Below are 22,338 nucleotides of genomic sequence, written 5' to 3'. Positions count from 1 at the left end.
AATATTTGAGAGTGCATTTCATTGTTTAGTATTAGAACTTAATGAGCATCAAAATGATCAGTAAAATTCTCACAAAACTGTGTGATGGGACAGAACCTAAATATTACCCATGCTCGACTACAAATCTACCACAAGTTAAAATGGCAATGTTATCCAAGGTTATCTGTACAATTTAAAAATAAATATATTCTGAAAACAGACCATTAGTTCACCCATCCCAACCCTTTTAAAGACAAAAATAAAGATAGAAACAAAAAAATAAATGTCATTAGACTGAAATTTGGGTCTCTTTACACTGAAGATGCTACTGCATCTACTAGTATTAATTCTATATAACAAATGTAGATTGATAATTTCTACACAAAATAAGTAATGATAAAAATATGTCATGTATTCCATACAACAATACAATATAGGTGATATTATTCCTATTTAAATAATGCAGAAATGGAAGCACAGAGGTTAAGTAATTTGTCCAAGGCTACACCGTAAATTGAACTAGGTATCCAACCCAAGTCTCTCTGAAATTAAAGTCTGTGTTCTTAGCCACTTCACTGTACGCCTCTCAGAATGCTGGGAGCATATAGTTTGGATGAGAAAGTCTGAAGGTCTAGGTCCCGTTACAAGCTGGGCCAGTAACTAGGCACCTGACCCTAGTCCAGTCCCTCGTCTTCCTGGGGCCTCATTTTCATCATTTATTAAAAATAGGGGGGCAGCGTTGAACTACCCAGTCCCTTCCGGGGAGAATGTTTGGCTCTGTCCAACCGCTAGTCCTGGAACAGCATATTGCCCGCAGTTCCAAATTCATGTAATCTTTCTCTTGCCAGTAAAAGCCATTCATCTCATGCATAAGTAAATAAAATTTACCACTCATTCCTCTATATGTCATTTCATATTAAATGTCATTAAAAATCTGTGGAAAATATCATAGGCCAATCTAATTTGGAGTTTGAGAAACTTGGGCTCTTCCGTTTCATGGCAAACACATTTACTACCTCTCTAACTAAATGTTGCTTTTTTTTTTCTCTTTTAATTCTCATGTGATTAACTATAGCCCTGCAAATTGGAAAAGGATACATTGCCCCAGTTGCTTCAGTCTTTGTATCTTATAGTCCATCTGGTGCCACAGCAATGATTGTGATGTCAAAATTGCAATTAGTTACACTCAGATACAATTAGGAAAAAGGCCCAGGGAGATTGTGTCCAGGACTCAATACCTGTGATTGCTGGGCTAATTGTGAAATGGAAGTTTGAAACCAAGAGACTTGGTTTCAGGCTGGAGCTCTGCCACTTATTAGCTATGTATCCTTGGGAAACTCATTTAATGGAATCATAATTTAAGAGCTTGAATTCTTTGAGTCTAATTATGTGTGTTCAAATCTCACCTCTGCCAGTTAAAATGTGCACACTATTTAACAGCTCTGTTCCTCCATTTCGTTCATGATAAATTCAGACACTATACCTATCTCAGAAGAGTTGTTCAAAATATTGAACACGATATTGTATTTTATAAAGCATTTACCAGAGAGCCTCCTTCCTATTAAATGCTAGTTTTTATGAATAGTATCTGTATTTTGATGGAGGCCATTATTAGATAAAATTCTAGGCAACAGTTCTCTAAGTTTGTATATCTTTAAAACTAGAATACAATTGTATGTATCTCACAGGATTGTCGTCAAGACCAGATGTTCTAATCCAAAGAAAAATGTTTTGTAAGTTGAAATGATTAAATTACCATTTTCTTAACATATATAACCTGTAATAAGATAATCTTGTATTAATTTAAAAATTATTTACTGAGTGCTTATAAAAGGCACTAAGCTAAGCAATATGAAAAATGTAAGTCAGATATGGGTTCTATATTTAAAGGGTAACAAGAATATTGCTAACTCTAGGGGGGCGGCCGGTTAGCTCAGTTGGTTAGAGCATGATGCTCGTAACACCAGGGTTGCCAGTTCGATCTCTGCGTGGGCCAGTGTGAGCTGTGCCCTCCACAACTAGATTGAAACAACTACTTGACTTGGAGCTGATGGGTCCAAAAACACACTTAAAATAAATAAAAGTTTAGGGGGGGAAAAATAATATTGGTAACTCTAATACAAGATGGAAGGTAATGCATTGGTGCCAAATCAATGTTCTACTCTAAAAGGAAAATTCTTTGAGGTAAGTGTTGAAGGACAAGCAGGATTTAAGCATTGGTGTGGGGTGATGAGGAGAGGAAAAAGGCATCCTCAACAAAACGAAATAGCATGATAGAAATCTAGGAGGTGGAAAAGCACAAATCCTATAAGAACTATGAAAAATGAGTGGTACAATTTAGCCAGAGGAGAATGTATGAAAGGGATGGGTGAGTAATGAGAATGAAGCCACATTATAGAAGATGTTAAAGGCAGGAAGATAAATGGCCACACTTTAGATTTAAAATTAGCGTGGATTAAAAAGAATGTCCAAGTTCAAAAGAATGTCCAAGTTCACGGAGAAGGACTGTACAAGATTGGTATTCTTCAACCTCTGCCATTATTATCCTATGTTCATGTTTCAGAAAGATGGAAGAAAGCCTACTGACTCTCACATCAAGTTTAGATTTGTGAATCTGATTTTCAAAACCTTTTTGTAACCTGTCCCAAAAGACAATCTTTTATCACACTATTCACCAACTCTCTATTAGTTTCCTCTGAGGACATCAAAAAACACCAGGTTCCAATTTCATGACTTGGCTATCCCTATCTCTTGGTTATTCTCCTTGTCTTCTATTTATATATACCAGATTATAACCCATCCCTTAAATCCTAGCTCCATCAGGAAGATAACTTTGATGATACAGACTCTATCACTTACTTCCATCTCTACATACTTCACTGCATATCCATTTATCAAATAACAACATGGAACAACTGTCACTGACCCAAGTATAAAATGAGAAGGGTCCTAGCAGCAGGTGCTCATTTTCTTTTTGGGCATGTTATTTAATGCAGAGTGTCTCCTTTGCAAAATGAAGGGTTTGTGAATTAGCCAACTGAAGTCACTTCTCATCATACATTCCACATATAATGAGCACCCACCTGTGCTAAGCTATATCCTAAGTCATGAGGATACAGTGTGAAGAAGACCAAGTATCTATCGATCGATTGATCAATCGATTGATCGATCTACCTACCTAATCTATTCATTATGATTGTCTCTCCTTAGTTCACTGGTTCTTGAAGTATAGCCTGCATCAGAATCACCTGGGGAGCTGTTAAAATAAATTTCAGTACACACATGCACAACTCTCCCCACCCCAAGTTTCTGATGCAGTAGGTTTGGAGGAGGGCCCCCAATTTTTGCATTTCTGTTTCCAGGTGATGCTCACGATACTGTTCCAGAAACAACACTTAGAGAACATATGTTCTAGTGGAAAGGCTGTCTTTTACACTATTGTGTTGCCAATGCCTTGAATAAATACAGAGGGTGCCAAAAAAAAAATGCATACACATTTTAAGAAAGGAAAAAAAAACTATTAAAATTGTAATACTCAATATATACCAATAGCAAACGATGACTACAAGTCACCTTTGACTTCTGTAATTACAAGAGGTGCTCAAAGTGGTTACCATCAGCATCCAGACACTTCTGATTACGGTGAACTACTGCTTGAGCAACGCTCACAAAGTGTCCACTCATATACATTTTTTTGGCACCCCCGGTATTTATGGAATAAAATAATATTAAGGCATTTTGTTGATTGACAAGAAGAATCCAGCTTTGCTCTTTCCTTGAATGATATGGTTTACTAAAAGGTAGAAACCTCTCATTCGACAGGTACAGATAAGAAATGGTTTATATCCAAAGAAAAATGAACTTACTTCCAATCTAGAGGAAGGAGGAAGAAGATTAAAGAGAACTTTGTGTAGGAGTGTATTTTGATCTATCTCTGTGTATAAGGACCCATACATTTATTTCAAAAATGTCATAACTAAAAATATTTTTAGTACCTCTCTTTGGAATCTAATTAATCTATAGTAAATCTCTTTTAGTATGCTCAAAGGCTACAGAATCTTTATGTTCTGATGTATGTCTTGATATTTGGGAAGAGCTAATATATTTTTGCCACATCTGGTCAGACATTTAGGTGATTTAGTTACATAACTCTGTTCTTGGTTGAAAACAAGGTATACCTTTGAGTTAAGGCACCAGTTTTCTAGTATGACATATAAATGGAGCCCTAAAACAACTTTAGAGTAGGACTTTAGAAATCATTTTGAACAATGGAAGCCCAAATGGATTAAGTTTCCAGTTTCTGAAGGTGATTAGTTTGAAGGATAGCCCCCATTTGGCCATATGCCTTGATGTGTTTGTTTAAAAATCAAGTACTCTTAGTACAGTTGATATTTTGATTTGTTGAATCAAGGCCTGAACATGCAAGATGCCACATCCATTTTTCTTCAGAGTATATGTCATGCTATAAATATCTAAACTTTAAACATTATGGGAACAAAAAGAGCAGTATAAAATGTAAGTTCTTCCAGGGTAAACCTATGATGCTACCAGGAAACATACATAGGTTCCTAAAAGCTCTTTGTAATTCTGGGCCACTCAGTTAATAATAAATATTAGTTTATTTTTCCTGAGCATTGAGCTATGTGCTGGATCACACTGGTCTTCTAGGGAGACCATATCAAACCATATATTGTCTTCTAAGGAGAAGGCCATATCTTCTAGGGAGCCATATCAAACCATTCTTCTAGTTTGGAATATAAGGACTAAAGAGAACATGGAAGACCAATGACAAAAAGGCTTCTTCCCTCTTGTTCACCCCAGTCCCTCAGCTATTCTGTTCACACATCCTTTGAGCCCAGGGTATCTTCAGAGTGGGATCAGCATGTACTAGTGTTACTAGATCAGCATTAAAGTATTAATAATGTTTAAAGACCATCCATATCTTATACTGTTTAACAGAGTGCACTAAATTGAGTTTGTCTTGATACAAATGAAGAAAAAAAAAAGTGGATAAACACTTCAAGTCCCTTTCTTTAGAACAATGATTCTTAAAGTAGAATCCCCTGAACAGCAGCATCAGCATCACCTGGGAACTCGTTAGAAATGCAAATTCCCCACTCCTACCTCAGAAATATTGAGTCAGAATTGGGGAGGAGAGGTGAAGAGACCCAGCGATCTGACTTAAGCCATGGTTCCAGGTGGTTCTGATGTATGCTAACGTATGAAGACCACTGGTTTAGCTATTATCAGAGCATCAGTAAAGAAACTGTCACGTCAGGGCGGCCGTTGGCTCAGTTGGTTAGAGCGCAGTGTTTATCACACCAAGGCTGTCGGTTCAATTTCCACATGGGCCAGTGAGCTGTGCCCTCCACAACCAGATTGAAAACAACGACTTGACTTGGAGGTGATGGATCCTGGCAAAACACACTGTTCCCCAATATTCACCAATAAAATTTATAAAAACAACAACAGTCAGATAAGCTGTGCAACCTTTTATGAACTTTATAATTTATCCTAATAGCCTATTACTATCTTCATGATTACTACATTTAACATACACACAGTTTCACACAGAATTGTCTGACAGAATGTGTGTAAAAAAGTCATGGCTTCTCTCCTTAAAGAGATAGTATGGAAAGGAAACAAATGTACTTGTTTTTAGTTTTCCAAAATGATATCTTCCTCAACTCCCTTCCACCTCCATCCTGCCTCCAATAAAAGAATCGGGGAAAAACTATTACTAGCAGGCTCTATTCTGTTTCTTTTGACAGCGCAGAAAGATTTTATTAGGTGATATAAATGCACTTTATCACTTGCAGATATCAGTTATAATGTGTCTTGCGTGAATAGCTATGTCCAAGTCTGTTTTAAAGAACAATTAAAACATTTGAAGGTAAATGAAGGCTTCACCATATTTGTAGCTAAACCCTCAAACTCATTTCAGATATATTCATTGGACTATGATACTCAAGACACATAAAACAATTTTTGATGAAACAAAGTTTCATAATCCCCTCAAAAAGCATATGGAGTTACTCTAGTCTTTGTAATGATTCTATGTTTAGTAGTTAAGACTCAGGCTCTGGAGCAGTGCAGTCCACAAACATATAATGTAACCCATATATGTAATTTTAATTTTTCTAAGTAACCACATTTTAAAAAGTAAAATGAGTGATATATTTTGTTTAATTCTACATATTAAAAATATTACTTCAACATGTAAATAACACAAAGTTAATGATATAATTTTACACTTTTTATAGTCTTCAAAATCTTGCATGTATTTTACACATACGGCACACTTCAATTGGGATGCTAAATTTTAACTAGAAATACTTGATTTTCATTTAGATTTCATAAAATTTATCATTCCTAAAGTACATTCTAAACCCAACTTGTTTCAAACATACCAAAAAGTTCTCCAGTAGCCTCGCTGAGTATCGGTTTTTATTTCACATCAATAAAAAATAAATAAAATTAAAATTTCAATTTAGCAGTCACACTGCCATATTTCCAGTACTCGAGAGCTCCAAGTGGCTAGTGGCTATCATTTGGGGCAGAGGAGCTCTGGAGCTGACAGACCACACCTGGATAAGAATTCTGGCTTTGCCATTTAGTGGTTGCTTAGCAAATTACCCAGCCCTCTCCAAGCTTCAGTTCTACCAGTTCTGTCGTGTGTGGTAGGTGGGGGTAAAAACCCCCACTCCATTATGCATACTCAACTTCTGCCGTCAAAATTAGCAGCATAATAGAAACAACTAGTTTTTTGTTTCATAGTACAGGTGATGAAATTACCTATTGCTTCACTTTACAGTAATCAGAACCAATCTAAATGCCTACAATGTAAGAAAGGTTAAATTTAACTCATACTTTGCGGCCATAAAATGCTATTTATTATCAATCACTCATATTAATATCGGTTAAAGAAAGAATGTATTATGAATAGCTCCACTGCTGCCTGCGTGCACAAAGAAAAACTTGAAGGGACCGGCCGCCTATCAACGGCTGTGTTCCTAAGCAACGCGATGGGGCGGGGATGGAGCTGGCACACGTTCGGCTTGTTTCTGGGCGGTTTATTTTCCAAAACTGTTTTTTTTTTTTTTTTTTCCTAAAACGGAGCTATAAATTTTGTGTTTGAAGGAGAAAATCCCAAATCTGTTTTGAAACGACGCTTTTCACTTGAAGTCTGGAATTTGATTTTAAATGTAGCTTCCGTATACTATTATAATGAGAAACTGCTATGTGAAAACACTCGTATCAGACAGAATGAAGCACAAGCTGCCTCAATCGTTTTCAGTTGGCGGTTTCCCGCCGGCCAAACGGAAGCAAAACCGCTCTGACGTAAAGGGAGGCGGCCTCTCCTTGTTACCATGGTGAAGTCTATGCGGCCATCTTTATTGTGGTTAACGCGCACCAAGCTTTCCCTGGCGGGGATGGTGCCGCGCCAGGAAAGTCGGCGGAATCAGAGGCGAAAAGGGAAGTATGAGTCTCGGAAATAAGGTGGTGACAGAACCTCGTAGGACCAGGATCAGAAACCATTAGCTAATTTAGTGGAACGTAGAGGTGCAGATTCCGCGGATAAGCGGAACGATTTAAGCGGAGGTGTGACGTTTCTGCCCGGAGTTGGAGAGCTGCTTCCGTTGCTCAGCGGAAGTGTCGGTGGCAAGAACACTCTTGGAAGAATCCGCTCACCGCCGTTTTGAACAGCTGGAATCATGTCGAGTTTGGCGGTGAGAGACCCGGCAATGGATCGATCACTGCGTTCCGTGTTCGTGGGGAACATTCCGTATGAGGCGACTGAGGAGCAGTTAAAGGACATTTTTTCGGAGGTTGGTTCTGTTGTCAGTTTCCGGCTGGTATACGATAGAGAGACGGGAAAACCCAAGGGTTATGGTTTCTGCGAGTACCAAGACCAGGAGACCGCGCTTAGTGCCATGCGGAACTTGAATGGGCGGGAGTTCAGCGGCAGAGCGCTTCGGGTGGACAATGCTGCCAGTGAAAAGAACAAGGAGGAGTTAAAGAGCCTTGGGCCTGCTGCGCCCATTATTGACTCGCCCTATGGGGATCCCATCGATCCAGAAGATGCCCCTGAATCAATTACCAGAGCAGTCGCTAGTCTCCCCCCGGAGCAGATGTTTGAGCTGATGAAGCAGATGAAGCTCTGCGTCCAAAACAGTCACCAGGAAGCTCGAAACATGTTACTTCAAAACCCTCAGCTGGCTTATGCGCTGTTGCAGGCACAAGTTGTGATGAGAATCATGGATCCAGAGATTGCTCTAAAAATTCTTCATCGCAAGATACATGTCACACCACTGATCCCAGGCAAATCTCAGTCTGTGTCTGGCCCCGTCTCTGGCCCTGGCCCAGGCCCTGGCCCTGGCCTCTGCCCAGGACCCAATGTTTTGCTGAACCAGCAGACTCCTCCAGCACCTCAGCCTCAGCATTTGGCTAGAAGACCTGTGAAAGATATTCCTCCTCTGATGCAGACCCCTATCCAGGGTGGAATTCCAGCCCCGGGGCCAATACCAGCTGCAGTTCCTGGACCTGGTCCTGGTTCCTTAACTCCTGGTGGAGCAATGCAGCCTCAAGTTGGAATGCCAGGGGTTGGACCAGTGCCTTTAGAGCGGGGACAGGTGCAGATGTCAGATCCTAGAGCTCCTATGCCTCGTGGACCCATGACTGCTGGTGGCCTGCCTCCTAGAGGACTGTTAGGAGATGCTCCAAATGACCCACGTGGAGGGACTTTGCTTTCAGTCACTGGAGAAGTTGAGCCCAGGGGCTATCTTGGGCCACCACATCAGGGTCCACCCATGCACCATGCCCCTGGTCATGACAACCGTGGCCCTTCCTCACATGAGATGAGGGGAGGGCCATTAGCAGATCCCAGACTGCTTATTGGAGAGCCCAGAGGACCCATGATAGATCAAAGGGGTCTACCTATGGATGGCAGAGGTGGTAGAGATTCTCGAGGGATGGAGACCCGAGCCATGGAAACTGAGGTCTTAGAGACACGCGTGATGGAGAGAAGAGGAATGGAGACCTGTGCAATGGAAACCAGAGGAATGGAAGCAAGAGGCATGGATGCAAGAGGAATGGAGATACGAGGCCCTGGCCCCAGTTCGAGAGGCCCTATGACCAGTGGAATCCAGGGTCCTGTTCCCATTAATTTGGGGGCAGGTGGTCCTCAGGGACCTAGGCAGGTCCCAAGCATTTCAGGGGTGGGAAATCCTGGATCTGGTATGCAGGGGGGAGGCATGCAAGGAGCAGGCATGCAGGGGGCAGGCATGCAGGGAGCAGGTATACAAGGAGCTGGCATACAAGGAGCAGGCATGCAAGGAACAGGCATGCAAGGAGCCGGCATACAAGGAGTGGGCATGCAGGGAGGAGGCATACAAGCAACAGGCATACAGGGGTCTGGCAAGCAAGGTGGAGGCCAGCCTAGCAGTTTTAGTCCTGGGCAGAGCCAAGTAACTCCACAGGATCAAGAAAAGGCAGCTTTGATCATGCAAGTTCTTCAACTGACTGCAGATCAAATTGCCATGCTGCCTCCTGAGCAAAGGCAGAGTATCCTGATTTTAAAGGAACAAATCCAGAAATCTACTGGGGCTTCTTGAAAGGTTTAAAAAATGCTTGGCAGTATCCCAGAAAGTTTTGAGTTTTTTTGTTGTCGTTTGTTGTTGTTGCATGGAGAATGGCTGCAAAAAGCTGACTTCTGCATCCCCTGTACTTGAATGATTAGGATTTCCCTCCTGCCAGAACTAATCTCATTTCTTTTTGTTGTCTTTTTTCTCTGTTTTTTATTTTCAATGGGGGTGGGGGGCGCTAGGAGTAAGAGGGAGTGGGTCTGTTCACTTTAATTCACTATAAATACACAAAAAACAATTCTGAAAATAATTATATTATGCCAAATAAGATTACAAAGAATATGCAGCAATATTAAAAGTGTCTACAATATGTTTACTACATTTTTTTCAAATATTGAGTAAAACGATGTGAAATCTGCACCTAAAGACTAAAAGGTGACCTGTTAAAATGGTAATGAACCAAGATAGTTTAAGATTTTTAGTTGCATAAGAAAATAAAGAAGTTTACCTCAAAATTATAAGATATATTTTTGGTAAGTCATTTACAGTACAAAATCCTACTTGTGGGGCAATAGAATGCTGTATTAGGTTAAGCACTGCTTCAGTGCTTTGAAATTATTTTGAAATGTTAGCGCTAACAGGATAACTCTAAATTTGTGATATTGGAATTGTTCTTTTCTGAAGTGATGCTACCTGAAAAATCAAGGAATGCATCTAGTGTGATGTTGTTCCATTTGTCTCACCCTTAAGAGACCAGCCATATTCTGGCCTGACCCTGAACGCGATTTTGCTGGGATAGTTCTAGGATTATCCAGGTTACTTAAGTCGGCTCTGATGAGATTCAGTGTATCTCTCAGTACCTTCTATTTCTCCATAGTCTTTTAAGCCCTAAATCTGAATGAGTTACTCTTTCACATCCTTCCCTAAAATCAGTACCTAGTGACCAGTTTTCTAGATGAATTATACACAGCATTGGGCTCTTCATAAATAGCAAAGGGCTTCATGCAGTAAAGCTCTGCTTTTTGGTAACTAATGTTTATATACAGATGATGCCCATCTAGTCAACCAGAATCAGGAGTTAAAAATCTCAGTCTCAGCAACCTTTAGCATGCCTTTTAGTTTTTCAGTTTTTTTTATTTCAAAATCTATTTGTCACCATCTTAGAATAATTGAGGCCAAAGAAGGTAGAGATTCTTATAGCCTAAGTTCTCACTCGGTTATTACACATTACTTTTTTATAAGTAATAAAGCCATTTAGACCTAATAAACATACCATTGAGACAGTTAAAAATCAGTAGGAAGGTGGGGCTTATCACATTTCCTTTAGAGCTACTACCTGATTTGTTTTTCAGTCTTGACAAGAAGGACATCATAGACCACTGGTAATTAACAAGCATAAATACCAAAAAACAGGTGATCTTACTCTGGAGAAGAAAAACTAATGTCTAGTTACAGGAAATAATGTTATTAATACAAGGAGAGAGCTGAGACTTGGAAATTGAATTGTTTTCCCCTTGCAAGGTTTTTACATCTTAACTGGTAATTCACTATCTTTTTACAAAGTTTTCATCCCTACACCATTCCTGGCCACCTGTTTTATTCCTGTTTTTATTGCTCATACTGTTAATTTTCCCATGTTTTTATATGCTTCCCCTATATTAGAGGGGATAGCTCTTCTGTGCATGTGTGATAGTTCTGGATAATACTCATACAGAGTTGATTTGATTACTTTGAAATTACAGTTGATTTATCCCAAAGCTTTCACTGAAGAACTAAATGAAAACCATTAAATGTTATGCTCTTTGTTGTAGTAAAATCTCTGCAAGTTTAATGCAGACTTAATAAAAAGAATGTAGAATTAAGTCTCACTTTACTATCTGATATGTTTATTTTGTGTGTGTGAATTTTTTTAATCTTTTTCTTGATGGTGTCATTTTTTTTTCTTTTTTTCTTAGTTTCAGGTGTATAAAACAACATCATGGTTAGACATTTGCACCCCTCACAAAGTGATAACTCCCTCCCCCAATCCACTACTCCTCTGACATCGTGTATAACTGTTACAATTCCATTGACTCTATTACCTATGCTGATATGTTTATTTTTGATGAATGCATTATTCACCTGACCTATTGAGAAATCCACGGGGCCTGAATATATTTTTTTAATAGACAAAACTAAAGAAATTGCAGGGATGGATGAGGATCACTTTCTTAGATACATTATATAGTTCCACAATTGAAAATTATAAAGATGTGTTATTCTATGGTTGATATCAGTAGCAGCATCTTGGTGGATACACAGATATTAGGCTTCCTTTTGTTTATGTTCCCCACAGAGAACTCCTCTATCCTAGGATCACTTTATACGTATCTTCATTATTGACAGCAATTTTATATGACACTGTATTTAATTTTTACCTTCTGCCACCCCTCCCCCACCCCTCCCGCACACACACACTTCTAATAGACCAGGAATTCTGAACACAGACTGCCTTACTCATTTCTGTATTTGCTATAGCAAAAATCATGGGTGAGAAGGAAGGACAAAACATTTTATCAGAGTCTTAGGGAAACAAAAATCCCATTAAGAGCACATAAATTTCACCCAAAAGGATTTGGATTTCACACAGACCAAATGAGCTATAACAACTATTTGCATTAGAAAATGAATTAGACATAATAGAAGCAATCTCCTTTACTCTGGTAAACCTAATAAATAGGTTCTTTCTGTCCCAATATTGGTGTAGAAAGTATAGAGCCTTACTCCATTTTGATAGTGAAAAATAAAAAATGTTCCTGTTAACAATCAGAATCTTACATGTTTTACTACATAATAGCTGGTTACAACCCCTGGCATCCTGCATTTTCCTAAATAAGGATAGACTACAAATGAAATCACAAATTCATTCATAATAACTAGTTGAAGATAGTGGGGTAAAACTGATTTGCAAATACCTTTGGAGGGTTTCTTCTTGGGCAGTACATGTTTCTTGGGAATATGAAATGATCAACTTTAATTAGTACCCAACCATTAGTACTTCCCCTTATATTAATGATTAACATCAAAATGTATTTTAATCTGCTGATATCCTTGTCCCAGGACTTCTGATTTTGGAGTATTCCACAAAACATCAGTGAATCTCAGGTGAAGGAAGGCTAATCCAAGTGAGATTGTGTATGACTTTTCAACTACACTTCTCAGAATTCTAAGAAAAGTGGAAAAAACACACACAAAAAAAACCTTAATCACAGCTTGCAAAGCTTTTGTTTTTTTCATGCTGTGATGGGACATTAACTAAGCACATGGAACCTAACTTCCTATGGTGTGTCAGGTCTTTTTCTTAGGCCTGATGAGGTCGAAGGATAATTATGTGCAACAACCTGCTGTGGCAGAGAAACTGAATTATCAGTTACATCTCACAAAAGAATACTTCAGCCTCTCACTGCTTAATATTGGCAGCTAATCTCTAGAAAGATTTCTGTGGAGCTTGCTTTTCTCATCAGTCTCTTGTCAAGAATGCTTTTCTCATCAGTCTCGTCAAGAATTAACTCATTTTAAGGAATTTATTTAAAATAAATGTAATTTCAATAGTATAAATATATGATATTGGTATATTATACAACATGCTAATACATTTCATATGTATGTATATTTCAGATCTTAACCAGATTTTTTTAACATTTTAATTTGCTTTTGTACATCTTAAAACAAAAGTTTACTCCTTTGATTAAAAATTCAGCTTCATAAATACTCAGTACTAATTATCTTTCTCATAAGATGTTAACCAGCATGTTCTTTCTTCATATTTTTCTACCACAGTATATAATATGTCAGCAAAGGGCATGCATTGTCTCAAAAGTGGCATTGAAGTAGCAATGTCAAAAATAACAAACCTGGTGCTTATTACATACATAAAATACCAAAGTATTTACCTAGAAAAGAAACAAGTTCTGATTAATGACAACTCTTTAAAACCAGGAGTTGATTTAGGATGTAAAGGTAGGTAAGCATTATTAAGGAGAGTAAAATATACCACATTCTCAACCATAATGGATTTTATATGATTCAGTATGTATAAAATCTGCAGACATTAGAAATCAATCTTGTATGTGTCACAAAGTGGTCATTTAAAAAATTTATCATTTAAAAAATTGTATCTGCTTGATTACTTATTTGTTGTCTATCACAAAAGTAGAATTGATGTCTTGGGCATCAAAAAAATGAAAGCAGCAGTTCCTCCAAAATTATTTTCTCTTTATTTAATTAGCTGTTTTAGTCAGAATCATGTTTTATTATCAATCTCTTCAATAATTTACTGCAAAAATCTGTGGGCCACTGCAATGTACCTGTCAGCCTTTGATTGTTCCATTGCCTCATCTTGCTGCCTGGATATAAAGCTACCTGTACCTATTTAGGAATCTATGTTTTTATCCCAGGACATTCCACAGAAAAAGATACATTTGCTATAACTCAGTCCCCAATTTTCTTTAAGATTAAGAACATTCGAAACATGAGACATTAGAATTGTATATTTGAGTTAATAATGTGATGGAAAGGCCTTATAGAGCTTGCTTGGTGCATTAACATTCATAAAATCATCTTCTATATCCCAAATATCATCCTTGTTCACATAGTAAGTAATATAGGAACATAAACAAGGACTGAAAACATTGCCAGACAGCAACCTGGTTCTATGAGGGTAAACACAATCACTGCCTATTAATGGAATATATTTCCTATCTTTTTAGTAAGACTACCATGTTTCCCCAAAAATAAGACCTAGTCAGACAATCAGCTCTAATGCGTCTTTTGGAGCAAAAATTAGTGTAAGACCCGGTCTTATTTTACTATAAGACTGGGTCTTTAATATAATATAACATATAATGTAGTACAGTAATATAATATAACCAGGTCATATACTAATTTTTGCTCCAAAAGACACATTAGAGCTGATTGTCCGGCTAGGTCTTATTTCGGGGAAGCAGGGTATATTGGGAATGGTTTCATCGTTTACACTTATCAAGCAGAGAAAAAGTTCCTCACATATTTTAAAAAACAGAAATTACGTTGTTAAAATCTCTAAAATCACATAACACCCCGAACCCACCTCTTAGGTCAGTTTTGTCCTGTAGAAGCTTTAAATGTCTTTGGACAAAGGACCCCAAATCTGTAGCCTGTGGGCCAATTGAGTCTGCAAATAGGTTTTGTTAGGTAAGCCCAATGTTCTCAAAAATTTTGAATTTGAATGCATTTAGGTGCAGCATATATTCTCCAATTTGGCCACAGACCCAATCTCTCCCTATGTCTTACACATATTATGTCTCATATATTAGGTTTGATTCACACAATTGTCAGCCCTTGTATATGATACATTGTGTTTACAACTCCTGCTTTTACTCTCTATAAAAATACAGCTACTACATTCAATTGAAATTTTTAGCATCTAATTTAACAAATGTGAACTAGAAAAGTGGTTGAGCAACTGGTTCAGCAGTATATTTCTACAAAATCAACCAATCAAACAAAAACCCAGAACAAACAAAAACAAAACGTATGGCAAGTTTTTTTCTTTATAGCTTTCTATGAAGTATATTGTGCAAAGTATATTGTGTAAAGTATATTGTTCACTATTTTAATGAGTACATTTCTCCCACAAACCTGTATTTTTAATAAATATTAAGCCAAAATATTAACATTTTCAGTTCAAAAATAGATTTATAAAATGAGAAATATATGTGATATATATATATATACCGAAATATATATATATATAGACACCGTGTTTCCCCGAAAATAAGACCGGGTCTTATATTAATTCTTGCTCCAAAAGACTCATTAGGGCTTATGTTCAGGGGATTTTTTCATTCTGAAAAAATCATGCTAGGGCTTATTTTCTGGTCTTACTTTTGGGGAAACACAGTAAATAATACATGCTAACAGCTCTAGAAGAGACATATGTATAGTAAACATAGTAAAACAGGGTTTTTAAATTTCTTTATCTGTAATTAACTAATTTCAAAAAATGATCCACTGTGTAATTTCCACATAACAACCATACTGATTCCAAAACAAAACAAACGAAACAACCCTTAATCAGATCATGCCATTCCCCTGTTTAAAACTTGTCATGGTTTACATTGCTCTTAAAATAAAATTCCAAATCCTTAACCATGTCCTATAAAGTCCTAAGTAATTTGGATCTTCGCTACATCAATTTCACATACTCCAGCTACAGCTACTTTGGGCCTAGATTCATTTCCTTGAATTTGACAACCACAGTTTCATTTCTGAGCTTCGTCTTGGTCAGTTTCCCTTGCTCTTACCCGATTCTTTCCGCAGGCTTTGAATGGCTAGTTGATTCCTTTTACTCAGGTTTCACCTTAAATATTTTTTACTCAGAGAGGCTTTTCTTGACTACCCCATTTAAAAGAGTGTCCCCGTGTTATTTCATTTTTTTGTGTTTGTTTTGCTTGTTTTTTAAAGTAGCTCTCTTACCTGAGCAACAACTCAAAGAGTAATCCATGCTCTCCAATCCTTTTGCCAAGTATGTTATATGCACAAGGTAAACTTGATTGCCATTAATGAATTACTCTTTATTTTGCCTATGTTATTAATATATTTATCATGTCAACTGTGTTTGTTCCCCAATTTATATTAGTTATACTTATTACTGCCATACATAGATACAGGCATAGCCATAGGTATATAGATATAGATGAAGAATATGTGTGTCTATATGGAAGATGATTGCAAAAATAAAAAAGTTATTTCTAAGAAAACCATGCTGAGTGTATATTCATAATATGAACTGTGTTTGTAAATTTGTTTACCAATTATACTAATTGTTCTAATGTCTATAGTGATAGATATTATTAACATGAATGTGAAAAAAAAAGGTTATTTCCAAAAAAAACTATATTGAATGTTTTATAAAGATTTGAAAAATTTGAGTGGCTAAAAATGGATACTCATTAAATTTTGTGGGGGCAAGATAAATTCAAAAATACTTTTAAAAAGTCTTTAAAATCTAGAATTAGCTACTCAGATTACTTTGTAAGTGTCTACATTTTTGTTCCATTTTAAAGGAAATCTGAAACTGAAATGAAGCATTATGTCAAAACCTTCAATTTTCTCTGAAATTTTTCCAGTAATGGAGGAAAAATATTCTTGCAGAAATTTAATCTGAAGATCGGTACTATTATAGTTGTTTCCCTTCCATTTTTACAGGGAAACACCAACACGCTGCCATCCATGTCCTCCCCTTTCTCCCTCTCTCCAACTCACAGCTCAAGGAAACTGAACATGCTTTAAACTCTTGTTTACTCAGATATGGTCCTCTGACCATCACCATCAGCATTACCTGAAGACTGTTAGAAATGCAGAATCTGAGCCTCACCCCAGATCTACTGAATCAGAGTATGCATTTTAGTGAGATCCCCACCCCCCCGTGATTCACATGCAAATAAAAGTTTGAGAAGCATGGCTTAAAACTAATCCTAAAAGAAATTTTAAAAAAATGAGCACTTTAACAATTAATATTATATAAAAGCGATTCTTAATTTACCCAAATGGCTGCTCCTCAAGAATTGACAATAATCCCTGTCTAGTCTGAGGTAAATAAAGCAGACAGCTCCTTTATTAGAAACTATATTGAAAAACAAGCAAATTAACAAAAATCCTGTTCTTTCACAGACAATTTAGTGAACGTTAGGCTTATTGGGAAACCTATCATAAAATACCATACTTAGAATTTCTGTTGTTTTGGGAAGTGACCTGACTTTACATTTAGTCTGTATGTGTGACTTTTTCTCAGGGGTGAAGGGGAAGCCATGTCATATTAATTTATATACATTTATATTTATTACATATTATCACCAGAAACATCAAAAATTGTTTCAGCCAAGCTGTAACTAACAGTGAGTCTCTAGGATAAATGCCACCTTTCGTAAAAATTCTCTCAGAAAACCTGAATTGTTCTCCAGTCCACAAATTTCATAATCTTTCTCTCCAGTCAAGAATGCTAACTTCACATTGGGATACCACATTTCCTTTTATAAGTGTTTCTCATGATGACCCAGAAATATTCCCTAACTAACCTCACACAACATATCCACACAACAGAAGAAATCTCGAAACCGTACAATTAGCATGATGCTTCATTAAGAAGTAAACCCTCAATAGAATTCTGCTGCTTAATATATTTTCAAACCTTATCTAAATATTACTATGCATGAAAAAGAAAGGACCAATATAACAAAAGCAGTTAAAAGTATCTGCTCAGCGTTTGTTCTGTTAATTTATTTTTAGTAGATTTATTGGAAATGGTATCAAAACTCTATACTGCAATTTGTGCCTTAAGCTTTGTCTTGGAACCTTATCTTAATTAAGGATACAAATTAACCAAATCAACATTTGTAAATTAAGCAAATGAGGATTTTTTTTCTCCATTACAGAAAAGTTTACACTGGGTGTAAGTGATTGAACTCAAAACATGTCTAGCAAACAATTTAAATTCAAATCAAGGCCTTTCAAAGGGTGACATCGAAGCACCATTGTGAGGCTGTGAAGATGACCTTGGAACACGTGAATCTCTCATTTTCACATGTATTCAGACTACTTATATTCTAATTCTTAATTTGGGGCTTTGTTTGCCTGGAGAGAAAACAAAATTTGCTTAATTAGAATACTTTGTGAATTGGAAGTGAGGTGATTTATAGACTCTTTGGTTGGTGAGGATTTTGTTCTCATTTTTTTCACATAAACATGTTTTAGCTATTTTCTTCCTAGTTAGTGCCTCTGCTGGGATATGCCAAATAGTTGAGCCTTGAGCAATAATAACCTTGGTTTAAAGCAGCCCAAAACTGTTCCTCCTGAGGAATTAGAGCTGGATTATTTTGGGGAGAGGAGAAAAGAGGCTTTCCTGCATCTTTTGTTTGGTCTCTCTTTCACCCAGGATTACTCACGTGGGGGACTGGAGTGGGATGATTGGTGAGCTGGCCAATGACAGCCAGGGTCAGCCAGGGCAAGACTGTGAAACTGATCTCCTGTCAGGGCCAACACTTTGGTGAAGTCCTGCAAATTACCAGGGCCCAACAGTGGTGTGTTTCAGCACCAGTTTGCTCTTCTGGGGGTCGGGGGGAGGAAGAGAAAAGGGGGGAAAGAGGGGACAGCTTAAATTTTTTTTGCTAAATCTCTCCAAACCACAGACCTGCTCCACATCCATGACCACGGCTGCCACCTCAAGCAAGTAGCGTCCTTTTCAGCATCTTTAGGCTCCCAGTGTATCTTTTGGGTCTTACCTGCCAAACCACTAAATGGTTTTTGTTGTTGGTTTGTTTTGATGAGAAAGAAAAAATCATTTGCATCGATATACACGTGAAATATAATTGTTTAAAATATTTTCACTCCAGTTGACAATATTATTTACACAGTGATCAATTATTTGAACTGATGGAAGGAGCCTATAATCGTGGAATTTCAGACATCAGCCACAAGATTGAGGGTAGGGGAGATGTTTACTTTTGAGAGAGGGAGGATTTAGCAAGGGTATTTCAAGTGCTCCAGAACTAACGGCATTTTCACTTTTAAGTTCCATGCCCTCTTCTGGAAGGTTGTTCATGGTTAATAAGTAAATAGCATTTATCAAGAACCTACTACATGCCAGGCACTTGATACATCATCTCTAATTTCACTACAGTCAGGAAGCAGTAGGAAGAAATACGCTCAGAGAAGTTAATTAGTTTGCCCTGAATCACAGAGCTTATAGGAGGAGGTGGAGGCACCACTAAACTTACGTTTGTCTGACTGCCAGCCCTTGCTTTCCCCCATTACATCATTCTGCTTTAAGAAGGAGATAGTAAGGCAGTAGAACAGTTTTCACACTGAGGACTGAATGTGGAGAACATCAGGCATCGTTTCCACTGAGTGAGGAAGTTCAGCACAGGTCCATAAAGAGGTGATCCTTAGGCAACAGTGAAAGCTTTATAAAATCAATCCATTTCTCTTGGATATATACCTAGGACTGGAACTGCTTCATATAACTCTGTGTTCACCTTGTCAATAACTGTCAGACTACTTTCCAAAGCAACTGCATCATTTTACATTCCCAAAGCAACAAATCCAGTTTCTCCACATCTTTGGCGACACTTGGTAATTTCTTTTTTTCATTATAGCCACATAAGTGTGTACAAACTGGTATCTCCTTGTGATTTGGATTTGCGTTTCTTTGATGGCTACTGGTGTTTAGCATCTTTCCATGTAGCTTATTGGCTATTTGTATATCTTCTTTGGAGAAATGTGTGTAAATAAAATAAAATGGTTTCTGATCTCAGAGTTTCTATTTTAGGTAAGCAGATAATCAGATGACAGTCTCTAAAGCATGAAAGAAATTAGTTATTGTGTAATTTAAGAACTGACCTGAAATAGGAGGAGTGAATTGTGGTAATGGAAGCGAGGGTTTTCCGTTATGTTCTTATACTCTTCTGGAAATAGAAGGCAATTTTCATGGTTTCTACATGTTAATGGGGTTCAGGACAACCTGCGCCCAAATATGACACCTTGGCATATTGAATACTTGAAGAAGTTTGAAAAAAAAAAAGCAGAAGCAGGAAGGTCATTCTGACCTTCCCTGTCCATCTTTCCTGAAACAGGTCATAAAACCCTCCTGTGAGAGGTGCCTCCCTGTCCCCTCAGGAAAGGAGTGTCCTTATCTCTGAATATAAAGCGATGCCCAGAAGAATCTTGGTAAACAAGTCATGCTAAATTTCCCCAGTTTACTACAGTTACCTTACACTCCTTAACCTATAATGTTCCTCCCTGATTGTGCCCGCTTCATCAAACCTAGCCTAAAAGTACTCAGGTCTGTTTCTTCAGGTCTTCATCTCCTTTTGAGGGATCCTGTATCATGTAAAACTTCTATTAAATAAATTTGTTTATTCTTTTCCCGGTTAATCTGCCTTTGTCAGTTTAATTGTCAGACCCAGCCAGGAATCCTGTGAGAGTCAAGGAAAACTTTGTTCTCCTCCACACTATGAAGCTATTAGTTGAACCTGAAGGTACTAGAGGGTACTTTTTCAGGGAGGACATATAGGATTGTAATAAAGAGCTTGGTCTCTGTCTGTGTTCAAATTCTGGCTCCAGCAGTGCTACCTGTGTGATCCATTTCTGTGCCTCATTTTCAAGTCTATACACTGAGCTAACTACTACCTAGGGTAGTTGAGAGGATTGTTTGAGGGAGCACTTTGCCTCATGCCTACATACAGTCAGCTCTTGGTATATGCTAGATATTGATATTATTCCTTCAAAAATAAAACTGTGGATATAGAAGCCATTAGAGCAACATGAAAACATGAGCCAGCTCTGTTTTTTGCTCTGTACACTCTGAAAGAAAGAAATAGAGGATGAAAGGAATCAGTTCAGCTGTGAGGACCTCCACTTCAGGAGAGGAAAGAAAAAACCCCCAAGAAGTCAATTACCAGAGAAGGAGGCGTTTTAAACTAGAGTGGTCTGTAAAAACACCATAAGATCTAGGCAGTAAAAGAGAAATGTCACCTCTCTTCTTTACCACTTTCCTTATATTTCCTTATGTGGTAAAACTGTATTTTGTACAAGAAGAAATCTAATACAAAGTTTACAATGGTGAAGACAATCTTATATTGAAAAACTCTCTCACAGCTGACTCTGTTTGACCCAAGAGGTTTTAAGCTCCTGATATCTTGTTTTAGACAAACCAAAGAAATGGTATCAGGGTTTTATCCAGCTTGAACTTTTACAGCTTATATATTTCTATATCCAATAGCTTTATCTAGTACAATAGAAGACAGATTTTCAAAAATGTTTTTCCCTTTATCTAAAACAAACTTTAATAACCCACTAAAAAAGGTTTGAGGAAATATTTGCACTATTTGTTGTGATGTTATATATAGATACGTGTATCTTAAATGTTTGTTTTATGAATGAAATGTTTACATACAACTCAATCCCTTTTTCATGCTTTCAGAGATGGTGTATACACCATGCTATAGTATCAATTAAAACTTTCAGAATAAATGCACCAAAATATTATGATTTAATTAATCCTTATGTAGTATTTTCTGTTTTACACATATCTACTGTTTCTAAGTCTGACTTAAGAAAATTATCCTATGAAATTACATTTATTGGAAATGCTTTTATGAAATGCAATCAGCTTAAGTAAAGAGTGTTAAAATAACATAAATTTTGCAATTATGTTCATTTTACCATAACGGGAACTACCACGATACTGAATTACATTGAAATCCAAAGTTACGGATTTTTTTATGTGTGTGTGCAATGGGAGTTTTATTTAGGAACTTTTAATGAGTTTCATCTTTTTAAACACTCACTTGATATTAATTTAGCAATTTTTTTGGTTTCTTTAAGCATATTTATGTAAAACCATTTATCATGTTTTATAGAATATTTACTTATGACTACTGTATTTCTGCTCAAATTTTTACTTATCAAAAATAAAAGCAAAATGGGTAAATTCCCAGTTTATGAACCTGATACTATAAAATTAATTTAAATCTAATATTCTAAATCTATGTTTTCAATATTGCAGCCACTAGCTACATGTGGCTATTGAAAACAAATTGTGGCTAATGGTACTAAGGAACTGAATTTTAAAATTTACTCACATTTAATTAATTAATTCATTTATTAGTTGCTATATGTGGCTAACAGCTAGCCTATTTGGTAGCATAGACATAGAGGATGTAAGTTATTTTATGGCTAGATATCATTTTGGGTAATG

General features: G+C 37.1%; 2 protein-coding genes across 4 annotated transcripts in view; one reads left to right on the top strand and one right to left on the bottom strand.

Moving 5' to 3' along the window:
- PRKG1 (protein kinase cGMP-dependent 1) overlaps window positions 1-22,338 on the bottom strand; it is a 1,130,349-nt gene that overhangs the window by 457,761 nt on the left and 650,250 nt on the right. The window lies entirely within an intron of this gene.
- CSTF2T (cleavage stimulation factor subunit 2 tau variant) lies at window positions 7,397-11,431 on the top strand. Its single transcript, XM_019738622.2, has one exon. The coding sequence runs from the start codon at window positions 7,695-7,697 to the stop codon at window positions 9,591-9,593; it is 1,899 nt and encodes a 632-aa protein (XP_019594181.1). The 5' UTR covers window positions 7,397-7,694; the 3' UTR covers window positions 9,594-11,431.

Source organism: Rhinolophus sinicus, linkage group LG07, assembly GCF_036562045.2.
Source record: "Rhinolophus sinicus isolate RSC01 linkage group LG07, ASM3656204v1, whole genome shotgun sequence".
NCBI lineage: Eukaryota > Metazoa > Chordata > Mammalia > Chiroptera > Rhinolophidae > Rhinolophus > Rhinolophus sinicus.
Note: the sequence above shows the minus strand (reverse complement) of the source record. Positions and strands in the feature narration are given on the sequence as shown.

Bases quoted from the DNA above. Each gene is read 5' to 3' on its own strand.
- CSTF2T (XM_019738622.2), top strand. From the start codon at position 7,695: ATGTCGAGTTTGGCGGTGAGAGACCCGGCAATGGATCGATCACTGCGT.